This window comes from Artemia franciscana, chromosome 5 (genome assembly GCF_032884065.1).
Source record: "Artemia franciscana chromosome 5, ASM3288406v1, whole genome shotgun sequence".
Classification (NCBI taxonomy): Eukaryota; Metazoa; Arthropoda; class Branchiopoda; order Anostraca; family Artemiidae; genus Artemia; species Artemia franciscana.
Window position 1 is genome coordinate 1501785 of NC_088867.1, and position 18742 is coordinate 1520526.

Sequence of the window (18742 nt, forward strand, 5' to 3'; positions counted from 1 at the left end):
AAAAGCTGACAAAGATGGCAAGATTTAGAAAAATGTGCAATATGCATCAACAACTTTTTACAACTTAACAATTCTTGATTAAACAGTGGAAGTTCTAGGTATACATTTTAAGAGCCAAAAATGATCAGTGGGCAACACACTCCTAAGCTCTCTTTTCTCCAGATGTATTTGATCGAAAATTTGAGATAGTCATTGTGCTAAAAATAGCCCAAAGGTCATATAGTAAAGCCTTTGCCCCAAGATTCCTTGGACAAGGTTGTAAGGTATGTCCCGGGGGTATAGAAGGTGTTTATTGAAGAGTTTACCGTATGAAGTTTCAAAAAGATTGGATTGGAAATTTGAAGTTTAGTTTCCCTTTCAAAGAATCAAAAGTGATCAGATGGCAACTCTCCTCTTTTTTCCAAAAATGTATCAGATCGAAAATTGTCCATTTGTCAAATAACTGTGGGTACAGGTTTGAAACCCCCTTCTCTTCCATACCCAGGGAAAGAGCTGTAAAATATGCTAGTTTTCCATCGTTAATATATAAATTTCTTATGGAAGGCATAGTCCTACCATAGTTCCAAGAGCTGTAAGCCTCAATTGGTAAAAAAGGTCTTTTCCCCCCTCAATGAGTTTTTTTCAAAGTAGTATTCTGTAAACTTTAAATTAAAAAATTGTGACAGATGTTTCCGGTACGAAAACACTAAGAAATTAAACAAAAATAAAAAAAAGTAAATAGCGACACTAGATGAGCAAAATCTTTACGCTGAAGTTTGAATTTTGTTCTTATTCCTTAAGAGCGATCCCTGGATCACAAAGTCCGATTAATTAGAATATATAGCTGTTTTGGAAGTACTAAAAAAAAATCAAAAATTTAGTGTAAAAAGCGAAGTATTGACGAGGGGAGCGAACACCCTCATATACGTAATAATCTCTGAAATTCATTCTTAAAAAAAAAAAGAAAAAAAGAAAAAACAGAGAAAGAAGGAACCAGATTTTCTTGGGGGAGAGGGGGGTCGTACCAGCCCCTGTGTATCTACCTGTGCATAGGGGCAATTAACATTGAGGGGTATTTCTAAATTTTATTTCACTAGAACCTAACGATATAGGCTATTTATTTCTTATTAAAGGAAATATTTAATTTTGAAACTCCCAAACTGTAGTTTATAACATATTAATATTTTGCTGAAACACCCTCAAGTTTGTTTTTGATGGCTGCAAAGGTGTTTTGAGAAAACAAAAAATGACTACTAAAGGTGTCCTATCCAGCCTCGTCTGAAAGCTTATTTAACCCTTTCAGGCAAAAACTTTAAAGCAGGAAGTATGATGTACACTGAGAAGCAGGAATGAGTGAATGAGTGCAAAGACCCAATGAAAGGTTTGACAAAGACCAAAGACGCAAAACCTAGGTTTGACAAAGACCCAATGACAAAGACACAAGAAGTTTTGGTGTTTTTTTTTTATTTCACAATATATGTTTGGGTTAACAAACTGTACAATAATAAATATTATCCACCCAAATAAAACCCAATAGGCGTTTAAATTGCTTTGAAAAAAACATGCTCATAATACCTTCAAAAAACCAATCTTGTTTGACTGCACTATATATTTCGCAACTTAAGCATTATAAAAGAGATTTTTTAGTTAATTCAAATCAGTAGTCGATAAGCTGCTTATCAGTTGAAGATGAAAACTGTTTGCTTGACCCTTATACTGTTGGTTGCTGCTGCTTCAGGTGAGAAAAGTTCGCAATGAAGTGCTGCCATTCATAAAACCATAAACATATGTTTAAAATCAACCGAAAATACTGGTAAATAAAAATCATTCTTTTACATTAGCAATCAAAAGCTAGCATCACCAAGTTATTATGACCTATTCCCGTTCGTTTAGGCCTTTGGATTCCACAAGCCATAATTTGGTTGCTTTAAGTCTTCTGTCTTCATAACTATAGCCTGACACAACCCAAACCTATCAATTATGGCCATGATCTTTGACCATGGCCTTCAGACCTTGTGAACAGGCTGTAAACTTAGTCCGTCACATGTTAAGCCCGACACAACCTTCCTCGAATGGCTTTGTGGGGTCCAGTCTCCAATTAGGGTCTTAGCTTCACTCTCGAGCAGCCTGGGCTTTTGAATCTTGCTACTACTGAGCTCAGGTCCTCGTTTCTTGAATATTTGTTATAATAAAATCAAATTTCCAAGTTCTTTTAATCTAAATTTATTGTCCGTTTATTCTCAGAATTCTCCAAAATTTTATGTTTCTAGTTTGAATAGCTCAAAACAGAGCAACAGGAGGGGGAGGGAGACTAACCAACTAACGAACATTTGATTCTATTTAATAGATCTAAAAATTTATGGCTGTTCTCAATTAAAATTTAAGAAGTCACAGAATAGATGAGGGGGGATTTTTGCCAAAAGTTGATTTGATTTCAATTTTAATACTTCAGGCGTTAAGAACAAAACATCACAATCACTTAATACTAAAGTGCATCGTTCCAAAAACATAATCTACTTCTTCTCAGCAAAACTACTTAATATTGTTTAGTAAATTTGAAAAAATGTGTTTTAGTTGAGTGAATTAAATTATTAATTTGTATTATTTTTATTATCACAATACAAGGAATATGGTAATCAGTAATGTTAAATTTAAGAGCATAGAAATTTGATTTATTTGCAAAGCAGCTAATCAGTAGGCTGTTTTTAAGGGTTCTTAGACAGGACACGGGACATTTATCATTTATACTTAGATTACACTTAAAATTCTTTTTAAAACATCTCTTATTGTTTGCCACAAAAATTGTCTCATTTAGGAAATTAATGTTTTATTGCTTTATAAGAATCAATTGACAACTCGGCTTTTTTTTAAAGTGGAATTGAAACTCTTTATATGGAAACAAATATATTTATTTTATTCTTGTGAAATATACACATCTAAAAGCATAACAGAATACACATATTAAAGTATGATTATATATAACTTAAATTTAAGCGTCAATTATAATAATTCTTTAGAAACAAAGAAAATTGTGCCAATTATATGAACATTTGGATCCTAAAGAACCTATTTTTAGCATCCATATAGTTCAATTTTTGTTCAATTTGTTTAATTACAAAATGATATAACACATAACATTAATCCAAGTGGCTGCCCAAAGAAAGGCTTGAAAACACTTGATATTGGGATACCACGTATATAACAAACGAACAATACAAAACTCTTAACAAGCGAAACAAATAAACAAAAAAAAAATAAAATAGACAAAGTATGACAAATCAAAATTAGTTAATATAAAACTTAGTTCTTAAATATTCGGCTAATGATAAATTTCAAATATGATAAACACATTGCACATTATTTTAATCTTTGCCACACAGCTAATGGATCAGGACCTGAGATTTTTGAAAATATCTTGACAAGCACTTTATTGGTGAGCCCTTCATTTGACCACAGTTTGTTCAATCTATGAAGTGATTAAATAGAAAAACAATTTTTTTCTTAACTGAAAGTAAGGAGCGATATTAAAACTAAAAAACGAACAGAAATTGCTCTGTATATGAAAGGGGTTGTCCCCTCCTCAACACCCCACTCTTTACGCTAAGGTTTGACTCTTTCTCTCAACTCTACTTTTTAAAACAGTAAAACACTTTAGCGTAAAGAGCGGGGCGTTCAGGAGGGAACAGCCCCTTTCATATACGAAGTAATTTCTGTTCGTTTTAAGTTTTATTATCACCCTTACTTTCAGTTGAAAAAACCTTGTCTTTTTTTATTTAATTTCTGAAAGTTTTTGAATTGATGCATGTTTTGATTTTGGCTCTCCGCACATGAATAATTAAAACAAATTTGCATATTAACAAATTTTACGGATAAATGGCTTTCTCATAGTTTTGATAGGACGATTTTGAGAAAATAGAAGCGAGGGATAGGCGCATGCTACCCCCGAATTTTTTGGTTATTTACCTAAAACTTTTTATTTTTTACGAATGTTTTTATTAGTAAAAATATATGTAGCTTACGAATTAACTTACGTATCGAACTTCTATATTTGTATGTTTTTTATCACGTATATGAGGGATCCTCCCCTCGTCAATACCTCGCTATTTACACTAAAGCTTAAATTTTGTCCCAATTCCATAAGAATGACCCATGAATCACAAAGGCCGCAGAATGAATAGTTGAAATTAATATAATTACTTCAGCGTACAGAGCAAGGTATTAGAAGGAGGTGAACCCCACATTTGCATAATAATTTCTGTTCGTTTTAAATTTTAATGTTGTTCCTTACTTTCAGTTGAAACAACTTTTTCATATTTATTTTTTCATTCTTAAAAAAAAATGCTAAAAAATCCTGCACCCCCTTCTTGGATCTTTTCTTTCCCCATGACAAATTCCTCCATGGAAAGTTCCCCCCGCATAACCCCCTCCCATCAACCCCTCCCCTAGCCAAAAAAAATCCCCCTGAAAGTGTCTTTACACTTCCCAATAACAATTATCATACGTAAAAACTGGTCAAGGTCTGTAACATGCAGCCCCTCCCACGGGGACTGTGGGGTGTAATTCTTCCCCAAAGAAATAGTTATTACGTTCTTCGACTATGCTGAATAAAATGGCTATCTCAGAATTTTGATCCGGTGACTTTAGGAAAAAAATGAGCGTGGGCGGGGGCCTAGGTGCCCTCCGATTTTTTGGGCACTTAAAAGGGTACTAGAACTTTGAATTTCCGCTAGAATGAGAACTCTTGCAACTTTCTAGGACCACAGGGTCAATACGATCACCCCTGGGAAAAAAACAAACAAACAAACAAAACAAACAAATCAACACGCACATGTGTCCTGTCTTGTGGCAAAAAATGCAAAATTCGACATTTTTGTAGATAGGAGCTTGGAACTTCTACTGTAGGGTTCTCTGATACGTAGAATCTGACGGTGTGATTCTCGTTCAAACTATATGATTTGTAAGGGGTGTTTCCCCCTATTTTTCAAAATAAGACAAATTTTCTCGGGCTCGTAACTTTTGATGGGTAAGTCAAAACTTAACGAAACTTATATATTTAAAATCAGCAAAAAGATGCAATTCTTTTGATGTGACTGTTTTTTATAAAAATTCCATTTTTTAAAGTTTTGGTTACTATTTAGCCGGGTCGCTCCTTACTACAGTTCTTTACCACGAACTGTTTGATTACTCCATACATGAAAGGGGCTTTTCCTCCTCAAAGTCCCGCTCTTAACGCTAAAGTTTGACTCATTTTCTTAACTCTACTTTTTAAAACAGTAAAAAACTTTAGCGTAAAGAGCGGGGCGTTGAGGAGGAAAAGCCCCTTTCATATACGGAGTAATTTCTGTTCGTTTTATGTTTTAGTGTCGCTCCTTACTTTCATTTAAAAAACTTTTTTTTGTTTCATTTCTGGACGTTTCTGAATTAATGCATGTTTTGATAAGGCGTAAAGAGCGGGGCGTTGAGGAGAGAACAACCCCTTTTGTATACGGAGTAATTTCTGTTCGTCTTAAGTTTTAATATCGCTCCTTACTTTCAGTTAAAACAACTTATTTTTTTATTTAATTTCTGAACGTTTTTGAATTAATGCATGTTTTGATTTTGGCTCTCCGCACATAAACAATCAAAACGAAATTTTTATATGAATTTTTTTTTGGCTAAATGGCTTTCTCTTAGTTTTAATTGGAAGATTTTGAGAGAAAATGAGCGAGGGAGGAGGCCTAGTTGCCCTCCAATTTTTATTACTTAAAAAGGAAACTATAACTTTTAATTTTTTACGAACGTTTTCATAAGTTAAAATATACGTAACTTACGAATTAACTTACTTAGCGAACTTCTATATTCGTATGTTTTTATTGCGTATATGAGGGGCTCACCCCTCGTCGATACCTCACTATTTACATTTAAGCTTAAATTTTGTCTCAATTCCTTAAGAATGACCCATGAATCACAAAGGCCGTAGAATAAATAGTTGAAATTATTAAAAATAATCTAGCACAAAGAGCGAAGTATTGCGAGGAGGTAAATTCCTTACATGCCTAATAATTTCTGTTCGTAGTAAGTTTTAATGCTGCTCCTCAGTTTCAGTAGAAAAAACTTTTCATATTTATTTTTTCATTGTTTTTTTAAATAATGCTAGAAAATCCTGCGCCCCCTTCATTGAAAGTCTCTCCTCCCATGAGAATTTCCTCCATGGAAAGATTTTCCTACGTACCCCCCCTAAATACCCCCCCCCCAAAAAAAAAAATAATCCCCCTGAAAACGTCTATACACTTCCCAGTAACCATTACTATATGTAAACACAGGTCAGAGTTTGTAACTTGTAGCACCTCCCATGGGGACTTTGGGGGATTAAGTTGTCCTCTAAGACATAGTTAGTAGGTTGTTGGACTCTTTTGAATAAAATAGCTATCTCAGAATTTTGATCCGGTGACTTTGGAGAAAAATGAGCGTGGGAGGGGAATATATGCCCTCCAATTTTTTGGTCACTTAAAAAGAGCACTAGGACTTTTAATTTAAGTCATAATGAGCTCTTTTGCGACATTCTAGGCCCACTGAGTCGATACGATCACCCCTGGGAAAAAAACACACGAAAAACAAATAAACACGCATCCGTGATTTTTTGCCTTCTGGCAAAAAATGTGAAATTCCACATTTTTGTAGATAGGAGCTTGAAACTTCTACAATAAGGTTCTCTGATACGCTGAATCTTATGGTGTAATATTCGTTAAGATTGTATGACTTTTAGGGGGTGTTTCCTCTTATTTTCTATAATGAGGCAAATTTTCTTAGGCTCGTACTTTTGAGAAGTAGGCTCGTACTTTTGAGAACCTAATATATTTAAAATCAGCATTTAAACGTGATTCTTTTGATTAACTACTGGTATTAAAACTACATTTTTTAGAGTTTTAGTTACTATCGAGCCGGATAGATCCTTATTACAGTTCGTTACCACGAACTGTTTGACCAAGGACGTAATGGTAGTTGAAGGAATTTTAAAGCTTTTTGAAAATTTAGCGGAGAGGCTGTTTCCGTTTCTAAAACTGTGCAAATTTTCACTTGTTAATTTAAAATTTCACCCGTGAACTTCAAAATTTATACATTTTACATATTTAAAATGAGTAAAAGTAATTGATTTGTGTTGTTGTTAACTTTGTTTTAATAAAAAAAAAATTCGAAGAGTTTTGATTTCTTTTGACAAAGATCAGTCTGGTTTATTAACCAGAGTTCCGGCATAATATTCTTAATCTTAAAAATGGAATGTCCGTTCAAATGAGCTTTTTTCTGATTTCTTGGGACCATTGGTTCCATACCATTTTCCAAATAGGAAAATAATCAAATGAACAAACATTCGCTATCACTTCTTCATGAAAGAAAAATAAGAAAAATCCATTTTTTTAGATAAGGGCTTAAGAATTCGACAATAAAATTGTATTATTTGCTGACATGAATGGTCTAATGTTACTAAGCATCACTCGCTCTGTTTCGGGATCTTGCCCATTTTTTAGAAATCGGGCAAATTCTCCCGGGCTCGTAGTGTTTGGTGGAACACTTTAAATTCTAAGGATTATGCTTGTTTAGAATTACCATCAAAAGCTAATTCTTTCGATGTATACATTGATACCAAATCTCTTTCTTAGAATTTTGGTTGATATTAGCATGAGTTGCTCCTTACTTAAAGCTTATTACGACAAACTGTTTGGCGGTGGTACGTTTTATTTTGAACAAGGACAGAAATTGAAAATAGGATAAACCCTCACAAGGTTTCTTTAGGGCGTTCCCAGTGACGCTAACTTGAAGTCAAACAAGAAGCCAGAAATGGAAGCAGAGAGGGCTAGGTACTGACCCACAGGTACTGGGATTTCCATGTAAAACCATTACGATTATTTTGACTTAATATGATGATAAGATCACATCAATACTAATATTACGATATTATATTTTCCTAAGGCCGTGATTAATTAAACTGATGGAACTCGAAAACCCCATGTTAAAATAAAAATTTATATTTAAAAAGCACTCAAGTATTCATTGGCGGAAGATACTGCTTTTAATATCAGGCCTTAGCTTATTGAAGATGCTACAAAATGTTTGCTAGGATTTTGCTTTATTTGCTCTAATTGCTTAGAAATCTTAGAAAATGTCTAGATCTTTTTCACAAGTGTACTCTATGAAGGATATTGCTTTCAGAACAAAATTGGTACTATCATGAGCAGGAGACAATAACCTGTAAGATAACTGCAACCATTTTTCGATGTATTTTCCTGTTTCGAACAGTCCCATAGAATATTCTCAGCTACCTGAAGTTCTTACAAGCATTTTGCCAAAAAGAATCGTTTTAGATCGCCGATAACACCCCTAGAGACCTGAATGACAAGCTGGTATAATTAACCTGCTATTTTCGCCAATGAATATGAATATGAGTGATATTTGAAGGGTTTTTGACCATCGACGGTCTCTTGAGAATTGAGAGACAAGGCTACCCTAATTTCAATTTTGAACCTCGATGTTTTCAAGTTCACTTAATCACGGCCTTAAACACAATCGAGAGAAGCGTGTCTCCATCAAACAGTTCGTGGAAACGAACTGTAGTAAGGAGCGACCCGGCTCAATAGTAACCAAAACTCTAAAAAATTGAGTTTTGATATCAATAGCTACACCAAAAGAATTGCATTTTAATGCTGATTTTAAATATATAAGTTTCATCAAGTTTAGTTTTATCCATCAAAAGTTACGAGCCTGAGAAAATTTGCCTTATTTAAGAAAATAGGGGGAAACACCCCCTAAAAGTTATATAATCTTAACGAAAATCACACCTACTGTAGAAGTTTCAAGCTTCTATCTACAAAAATGTGGAATTTTGTATTTTTTTTGCCAGAAGACAAATCACGGGTGCGTGTTTATTTGTTTGTTTGTTTTTTTTTTTTTTTTTTTTTCCCAGGGGTCATCGTATCGACCAAGTGGTCCTAGAATGTCGCAAGAGGGCTTATTCTAACGGAAATGAAAAGTTCTAGTGCCCTTTTTAAGTGACCAAAAAAATTGGAGGGCATCTAGGCCCCCTCCCACGCTCATTTTTTTCCCAATGTCAACGGATCAAAATTTTGAGATAGCCATTTTGTTCAACATAGTCGAAAACCATAATAACTATGTATTTGGGCATGATTTAATCCCCCGCAATCCCTGGGGGAGGGGCTGCAAGTTACAAACTTTGACCAGTGTTTACATATAGTAATGGTTATTGGGAAGTGTACAGACGTTTTCAGGGGGATTTTATTTTGTTTGGGGGGTGGGGCTGAGGGGAGGGGGCTATGTTGGAGGATCTTTCCTTGGAGGAATCTGTCATGGGGGAAGAAAAATTAAAGGAAAAGGGCGCATGATTTTCTAGCATTACAATTAGAAAACAATGAAAAATAAACATGAAAACGTTTTTTCAAATGAAAGGAAGGAGTAGCATTGAAACTTAAAACGAACAGAGATTATAACGCATATGAACGGTTCTAAAAATACTTTAGCATAAAGAGCGAGGTATTTAGGAGGAGATAAATACCACGCTCTTTATGCTAAAGTATTTTTAGTAATTTCAACTATTTATTCTACGGCCTTTCTGATTCAGGGGTCATTCTTAAAGAATTAGGACAAAACTTAAGATTTAGTGTAAAGAGCGAGGTATTAATGAGGATACAAACCCCCTTGTATACATAATAAAAATATAAGATTATGAAAGTTTGTTACGTAAGTTGCTAATTTATAAGTTTCGTATAATTTTTACTAATAAAAACGTTCGTTAAACATTAGAAGTTCTAGTTGCCTTTTTAAGCAACTGAAAAATTGGAGGGCAACTAGGCCTCCTTCTCCACCCCTTATTTCTCAAAATCGTCTGATCAAAACTAAGAGAAAGCCATTTAGCCAAAAAAAGAATTAATATACAAATTTCATTTTAATAATTTATGTGCGGAGAGCCAAAACCAAACATGCATTAATTCAAAAACGTTCAGAAATTAAATAAAAAAAAACTAATTTTTTTAGCTGAAAGTAAGGAGTGACATTAAAACTTAAAACGAACAGAAATTACTCCGTATATAAAATGGTTTGTCCCCTCCACAATCCCTCGCTCTTTACGCTAAAGTTTGATTCTTTGTCACAATTCTACTTTTTAAAACAATTAAAAACTTGACTCTTTGCCACAATTCTGCTTTTTAAAACAATTAAAAGCTTTAGCGTAAAGAGCGAGGCATTGCGGAGGGGACAAACCATTTTATATACGGAGTAATTTCTGTTCGTTTTAAGTTTTAATGTCACTCCTTACTTTCAGCTAAAAAAATTAGTTTTTTTTTATTTAATTTCGTAAGGAAATGTATCTGGTAAAGGATTCCGATAAGGATGTTTTTAGTTTTCGTTTAAGGTTTTGAATCTTTTGCAACGGCTAAACAACAATCTGTATTTTGTTTCTGTTTATTTTTCCTTTCTTTTAATGTCAATTTACGTGTTTTGTAATTGTAGATGTGAAATACCGGTGAAACTTCCGGTTCAGTCACTAATGAAGTAACTATCTAAGCAACAGTTCTTAAGACTGGTTATTATCGATCGGTTACGCAATATCATCAAACAGTTCGTGGTAACGAACTGTAGTAAGGAGCGACCCGGGTCAATAGTAACCAAAACCCTAAAAAATTGAATTTTGATATCAATAGCTACATCAAAAGAATTGCATTTTAATGCTGATTTTAAATATATAAGTTTCATCAAGTTTAGTCTTACCCATCAAAAGTTACAAGCCTGAGAAAATTTGCCTTATTTAAGAAAATAGGGGGAAACACCCCTTAAAAGTCATAGAATCTTAACGAAAATCACACCATCCGATTCAGTGTATCAGAGAACCCTACCGTAGAAGTTTCAAGCTCCTATCTACAAAAATGTGGAATTTTGTATTTTTTGCCAGAAGACAAACCACGGGTGCGTGTTTATTTGTTTGTTTGTTTTTTTTTTCTTTTTCCCAGGGGTCATCGTATCGACCAAGTGGTCCTAGAATGTCGCAAGAGGGCTCATTCTAACAGAAATGAAAATTTCTAGTGCCCTTTTTAAGTGACCAAAAAAACGGAGGGCATCTAGGCCCCCTCCCATGCTCATTTCCCCCCCCAAAGTCAGCAGATCAAAATTTTGAGATAGCCATTTTGTTCAGCCTAGTCGAAAAGTATAATAACTATGTATTTGGGGATGATTTATTACCCCACAATCCCTGTTGTTTACATATAGTAATGGTTATTGGGAAGTGTACAGGCATTTCCAGGGGGAATTTATTTTTTTTAAGGGGTGGGGCTGAGGGGAGGGGGCTATGTTGGAGGATCTTTCCTTGGAGGAATCTGTCATGGGGGAAGAAAAATTCAAGGAAAAGGGTGCATGATTTTCTAGCACTACTATAAGAAAACAATGAAAAATAAACATGAAAACGTTTTTTTTTTTAATGAAAGGAAGGAGTAGCATTGAAACTTAAAACGAACAGATATTATTACGCATATGAGGGGTTCTAAAAATACTTTAGCATAAAGAGCGAGGTATTTAGGAGGAGATAAATACTTCGCTCTTAATGCTAAAGTATTTTTAGTAATTTCAACTATTTATTCTACGGCATTACTGATTCAGGGGTCATTCTTAAAGAATTTTGACAAAACTTAAGATTTAGTGCAAAGAGCGAGGTATTAACGAGGATACAAACCCTCCTTGTATACATAATACAAATTTAAGATTATGAAAGTTTGTTACGTAAGTTACTAATTTATAAGTTACGTATATTTTTTTACTAATAAAAACATTCGTTAAAAATTAAAAGTTCTAGTTGCCTTTTTAAGCAACCGAAAAATTGGAGGGCAACTAGGCCTCCTTCTCCACCCCTTATTTCTCAAAATCGTCTGATCAAAACTAAGAGAAAGCCGTTTAGCCAAAAAAAGAATTAATGTACAAATTTTATTTTAATAATTTATGAGCGGAGAGCCAAAACCAAACATGCATTAATTCAAAAACGTTCAGAAATTAAATAAAAAAACTAATTTTTTTATCTGAAAGTAAGGAGCGACATTAAAACTTAAAACGAACAGAAATTACTCCGTATATAAAATGGGTTGTCCCCTCCGCAATCCCTTGCTCTTTATGCTAAAGTTTGACTCTTTGCCACAATTCCACTTTTTAAAACAATTAAAAGCTTTAGCGTAAAGAGCGAGGGATTGCGGAGGGGACTACCCATTTTATATACGGAGTAATTTCTGTTCGTTTTAAGTTTTAATGTCGCTCCTTACTTTCAGCTAAAAAAAATAGTTTTTTTTTATTGAAGTTCTCAATTAAAGTCTTCAGTGATCCATGTAATCATATTTATGATTCAAAATGAAGCAATAACAAATCAGAAAATATTTTGGCATAATTAACTGTTAAACTGCTCTTTTCTTCAGGTATTCCCCATACGATTATTGTTAGACGACAAACTCAAAATGGTAAGCCAGGAGTAGCTACAGTTGACAAGAAAGCCGATGCCAGATCAGTTGCCGATGTAGCAGACAAAAAGGCAGGTAACAAACCAGACGAAGACAGAAAAGCTGGAGGTGTGGGAAAACCAGAAGAACGTTTCGTCAACAGTGAGTTTTCTAAATTAAGTTTATGAAATGGAACGTGTAGTTTACTAAGCCTGAAACCGTTCTGACAACAATCTTGTCGACACAATTGAATATACACATATATCAATCAAATCTGTATTAAAAAGACTTGGCTAAGCTATATTTTGCTGTAACTCTTGATTTTTTTTAAACAAGATTGTTGACTGCTGAATTTCTTCCAATCACTTTTAGCCCTAAAAAGGCACTAGAACTTTGAACTTTAACTGAATCACTCAGCTTTCTGCAATCATTTCTTTCTATAAAAGATGGCCATGATAAAAATCTTTTGGAAATCTTCTGGCCCTTTGTTAGGCTCATCTAATAGAAAAGGGTAGAGGAAGGGGTTGGTTGACCTCTAGTCACTATTGACTCTTAAAGGAGGCAGTAGATCCTTCAATCTCCAACCGAAAAAGTTACCTCTTAAAATTTCACAAACCCTTTTTCTATACAAATTGGCTGGCGAAAAAGTGTATTTAAGGCTTATGGATCTTTAGGAAAGGGATGGTTTAATGCAGCAGACATCATTTTCGCTTATTTGTCTAAAATTAGAAAAAGGGGCTTTAAAAGGGTGAATTAAAGTATCTAAAGAGGAAGATGTTTAATTAATTAGTCACCAGTTATTCTTATCTATATTTCCCTTAATCTCGTCCAATTTCCCACAGGCATAAGTTTAAAAGTCGTTGTTGAAAAGTTCCTTTTCACTTATGCATAGGCCCTCTCTTGCTATTTTATGAAGTGCTAAGGATGTCTCTCTTTTTTTTCTCTCTATCTCTCTCTCTCCCTATCTCTCTCTCGATATATATATATATATATATATATATATATATATATATATATATATATATATATATATATATATATATATATATATATATATATATATATATATATATATATATATATATATATATATATATATATATATATATATATATATATATATATATATATATATATATATATATATATATATATATATATATATATATAACTGTCGTTGATGAAGTGAGGAACATCTCTCTATTTTTCAGTGGATTTCTTAATATTCTCAGTGTTTACTTTAAGCATAATATTCTGAGTTTTCCTACGGAGGGGAAGTTTAACTGTTAATTTATTTTGGTTGATTTATTGGTTGTTTTATAAAATTTATTTGTTTGATGTACTTTATTGGCTGTGAGCCAACTACAACGTTTTCATTTTTTTCAGATGGTGTTACAAAACCTCTGACTCAACCATCTTCACTTTCTAATCCAAAAGAAGGAGTTTTAAGCCCTCGTGAGTAAAAATTTCAAATTTACTTCGTTTTGCAATAAATCGAGGGGAGGATCGGTTTGTTCAACTTTGATTCAATCACAAATCTGTCTATTAGAAAAAACGAAATAATTCAGCACATGATCATATTGAAAACCTAAGTATCAAGCTAAAAAATAGGAAAAAAAAATTCTCGAGATGTTTGGTAAATATCTCAATATTCTCACTTTAATTTTTGTATCCACTATTTTGTTTTCCACAATTTTCGACTGATTGAGCTAGATTTTCCTTTATTTATTAAACGAATTTCCATTAATTGGGTGTGATGAGAATGCAACAAAGACTTTAAGGGAAATTAAAAATTCTTGGGAGGGTTGAAAGAGGGAGTTTTAAAAATATTGAGATGGAGAAAAATTGTTTCATGTAGCTGTGTTGACCTCAGGTGGTTGGTGCTGCAGGGAGTAGTTAGTAGTAGTAGTAGCATTAGATATAGTATCAAGAGTGTTGATGAGACTGCCTAACAAATATTCTTGTGTGCTAAATTTGCTTATGTTAATCAGCCAATTGCATGAGTGATGGAAAAATGGGTGAGGGAGGAGGCCTAGTTGCCCTCCAATTTTTGGTTACTTAAAAATACAACTAGATTTTTTACGAACGCTTTTGTTAGTAATAAACATACGTACCTTAAGATTTACCTACGTAACAAACTTCTATATTTGTGCATTTTAATACGTATATTAGGGCGTTAGCCCCCTCTTCAATACATCGCTCTTTACACTAATGCTTGAATTTTTTCCCAAATCTTTAAGAATGACCGCTGAATGACAAAGGCTGTAGAATAAATAGTTGAAATTACTAAAAATACTTTAGCGATAGAGCAATGTATTGTGGAGGAAACGAACCCCTTTATATACATAATATTTTACGTTCGTTTTAGGTTTTAATGCTGCTCATTACTTCTAGATGAAAAAAAAGTTTTTTTTTTATTTTTTTTTTTTATAAACAATGCTAGAAAATCCTGCCCCCCCCCTAATGGAAACAATCTTCCCTCATGATAATTTCCTCCATGGATAGATCCTTCTACGTAACCCCTTCCCCCGACCCACCCCCACCGCAACGCGAAAAAGCCCCCTCAAATGTCTCTACACTTCATAATATCCATTACTAAATGTAAACAATGGTAAAAGTATGTAACTTACAGCCCCTCCCCCTGGGGACTGTGGGGGATTGAGTCGTCCCCAAAGATATAGTTATTAGGTATTTTACTAGTTTTTTGGTCACTTAAAAAGGGTACTAGAACTTTCCCTTATTATATATTATAGAATTTCCCTTAGAAAGAGCTCTCTCAGGATATTCTAGGACAACTGGGTCGATACAATCACTCCTGGAGAAAAAATACAAAAAAAAAAAAAACAACAAACAAACAAATAAACACGCATCCGTGATCTGTCCTCTGGCAAAAAATACAAAATTCCGCAGTAGGGTTGTATTAGGGTGTAGTTTTCCAATTCCACAGTAGGGTGTAGTTTTCTACAGCAGGGTTGTCGGATACGCTGAATCTGATGGTGTGATTTTCGTTAAGATTCTACGAATTTTAGGGGGTGTTTTCCCCTATTTTCTAAAATAAGGCAAATTTTTTCTGGCTCATAACTTTTGATATATGAGACTGAACTTGATGAGACTTATATATTTAAAATCAGCATTAAAATACAATTGTTTTGATGTAACTATTGGTATCAAAATTCCGTGTTTTAGAGTTTTGGTTACTATGAGCCGGGTCGCTCCTTACTACAGTTCGTTGCTACGAACTGTTTGACTAAGAACTTGTCATACATAAGAACGTTAACTTAAAGTCCACGTGAAAAAGCTTTAAAGAAAACTTCCATGGCTTCTTTGTTTATTACGTCTTTGAAAATGTTATTTTATATTTTGTATTCTCGAACATTTGGCGTTTAAATACTCTTTTGACTTCTTACTCTTTATTAACTTGTAATTTGGTTTTATAACACAAAACATTTGTTTTCTAGTTGGTGGTGGACTCAAGGGAGCTCAATCCAGCTTTGGACAACCTAATAACGACCCACCTGGGTCAAGTCAAACTAATTCTGGACAAACTGGCAATGGTCAAACTAGTCTTGGACAAACAAACAACGACCGATCTGCATTAAGTCAAAGTAGTTTTGGGCAAACTGACAATGGTCGACCTGGATTGAGTCAAACTGGCCTCGGACAAACTAATGATCAACCTGGAATGGGTCAAACCGGTCTAGGACAAACTGGCAATGATCAACCTATTCGTGGGCGAAGACCTGGATTGGGCCAAACTGATCTAGGACAAGCTGATAATGGTCGACCTGTATTGGGTCAAACTGGTCTCGGACAAACTGGCAATGATCAACCTGGTCGTGGGCAAAGACCTGGATTGGACCAAACTGGTCTAGGACAAGCTGATAATGGTCGACCTGTATTGGGTCAAACTGGCCTTGCACAAACTGGCAAAGGTAGACCTGGATTGGGTCAAACAAGTCTTGGACAAACTGGAATTGGGCAAAGTATTATTGGACAATCTGGGGCTGGTCAAAGTAGTCTCGGTCAGTCCACAATAAGTAAACCGGTTGGTTCTGGACTTATCGGAAAGTAGACTATATGTATATATTTTTATATTATTTTTTACTGAGCTTTCTCTAATAAAGCAGTCGTATACCATATCTCAAATTCTTTTTTCTCGCTTTAGTAAGAAAAAACTAGCAAATTATTATTATTAGATCATCTAGCAGAAATGGTGTTGAGGTTTCAAAATCACAATTATGGGGTTTAATTTGTAATTAGGCTTAGTTAAATTTTAACTAATATCTAGATACGTCCCTTCAAAAAAAAGAAAAAGAAAAAAATTGTATTAATCTTCGATAAGAATATTAAGTAACTTTGTTATGCAGAATTATATTATTTATCTCAAAATCTATAACAGCCGTATTTCAAATATTCATTTGCTATACTATCAGAACTTAGTACCCTATTGTTTTTAATACTTTTAGTACTGTATCTAGCCCTTCATCGCAACAGAAACTTTTTTTTCTTTTACTGCAACAATATCGTAAAAATAGTAAAAATTGTAAAATTTTTAAATCTTCAAATTTAAAAAAAAATCTTTAGATTTAAAAATTTTTAAATCTAGCTGTCTGAGAATTTTCACTAGATAGGTTTTTGGTACTCATCCCGCCAAATCTTTGTTCTAGGCCGTAAAGCCCCTCAGACCCTGGGGAGAAAATGTAAACGCATGTCCATAATCATCCTTCTAGAGAAACTGAACAAAAGTTTTTGTAGTTTTGTTTTTAGTTCTTTCAAAAATGCTTTATATTTTTCTAATTAAGCAAATCATTGTGTTTCAGGAGACGTTCTTAAAAAATTGGGGACGGATTTCAAACTTTAGCGTAAAGAACCAGGTATTGAGGAGAGGTCAACACTCTTGATATACGTAATAATTTCTGTTCGTTTTAAGCTTTAAAATCTACAATTTAAATTGAACACATTCAGTACACTACACTTGCTAATTACATTCAGTTGAAAAACTTGTTTTTTTTATTTAATTTCTGATCATTTTTTAAATATTGGCAGGAATCTAGCTCCATCTCCAGGGAAAAATCCTTCCTTCCTATGGGACTATCTTCTAGATAATTTAATCCTGCTGAATATTTACCCCAGACAATTTACCCTTAACACGTAAAACCGAGTCGGCAAAGAGAAAGCAAGAAATAAAAAAAATCGTATAGGAATTCTGGCAAATTCCCCCCAGCGAAAAATTTGCCCTGAAAAGTTAACCACCTGGAAAATTCCCTCCTCTTGAAAAATTCTTCCTGTGAGAAACCCCCCAGCAGAAAGCTCACCCCCTCTTCGAAACACTTTAGCATTATAATTAAACACTAGTGTCTAGGAACACAGCTGTTCTCAACACTAAATACTAAACACTAAAATCGCAAACTAAACAAGTATTTAGTCCTGGAAAACTTTAGCAAACAGGTTTTCCAGAATAGAGCTAAGAAATCCCATCTCCTCACAATACCATAGTGGATGTACCTCTTTAGGAGCTCTCTGAGTTTTAATGAATCAATGCACAATTAGACTATTTAGTCCAATTAAAAAATTGGACTATTTTGTCCAATTTTTTAGTCTAATTAGTCTGACTATTAGTCAGTACACATAAAAGTGTACATTTCCCAATATGCTTTCGTTCCTGCTAACGAGCATGAAGCTAAGATTTTCAGTTTTTTGGGAAGGTATAAAGAGGGAGGCTTTGAATGGAATAGAAAGAAGGAGGAGCGTGCGTAACTGCTTTGGCCTCAGGGGGCTTGGTATTTTAACTTGGCACTAATGTTGAAAGAAAATCAATGACCAAAGACGTTTAGTTTTTGGCATTGTTTAATATGATAATAAGGCAGTTTTACTAGTTTACTAGTAAACTAGTAAACTTGACAAAATTAATGCAATACTATGTGTTTGATTTCAGTTTTAAAGAAAAACACAGTTCTGAAGCTTTATAAAAATGCAAAAAGCACTAAATACTAAGTGACGTTGTTGGTTTTAGTCAGCACTGGTGGCAATTTTCATTTTTAAAAGGAAGGTCGTATCCAGAGGTTGGGGGAGGAGGTCTTGGTGTTTCAGCCCCTTCCAAAATTTTTGTCCCACTCTCAAGAACGTAACAAAAATAAATATAAATAAATTTTCGACACGTTTCTAGAGTTTTTTGTGTGACCCCCCACCCCCTAAGGGAAATATTCCCCTTGAACAAAAGCCATACTCTTTTTCTAAAAACTTGAATTTTTTGTTGACATAATTTTGTTCCACAAGAATAAAAACATACTAAAAAACTGGAATAA

The 18742-nt window shown here is 34.0% G+C and overlaps 1 protein-coding gene across 1 annotated transcript; it reads left to right on the top strand.

Moving 5' to 3' along the window:
* Positions 1-1593: 1593 nt before the first annotated feature.
* Positions 1594-16576, top strand: LOC136026845 (glutamine-rich protein 2-like). Its single transcript, XM_065703557.1, has 4 exons — positions 1594-1717; positions 12417-12599; positions 13824-13892; positions 15896-16576. The coding sequence occupies exons 1-4, from the start codon at positions 1669-1671 to the stop codon at positions 16507-16509; spliced, it is 915 nt and encodes a 304-aa protein (XP_065559629.1). The 5' UTR covers positions 1594-1668; the 3' UTR covers positions 16510-16576.
* Positions 16577-18742: the final 2166 nt, after the last annotated feature.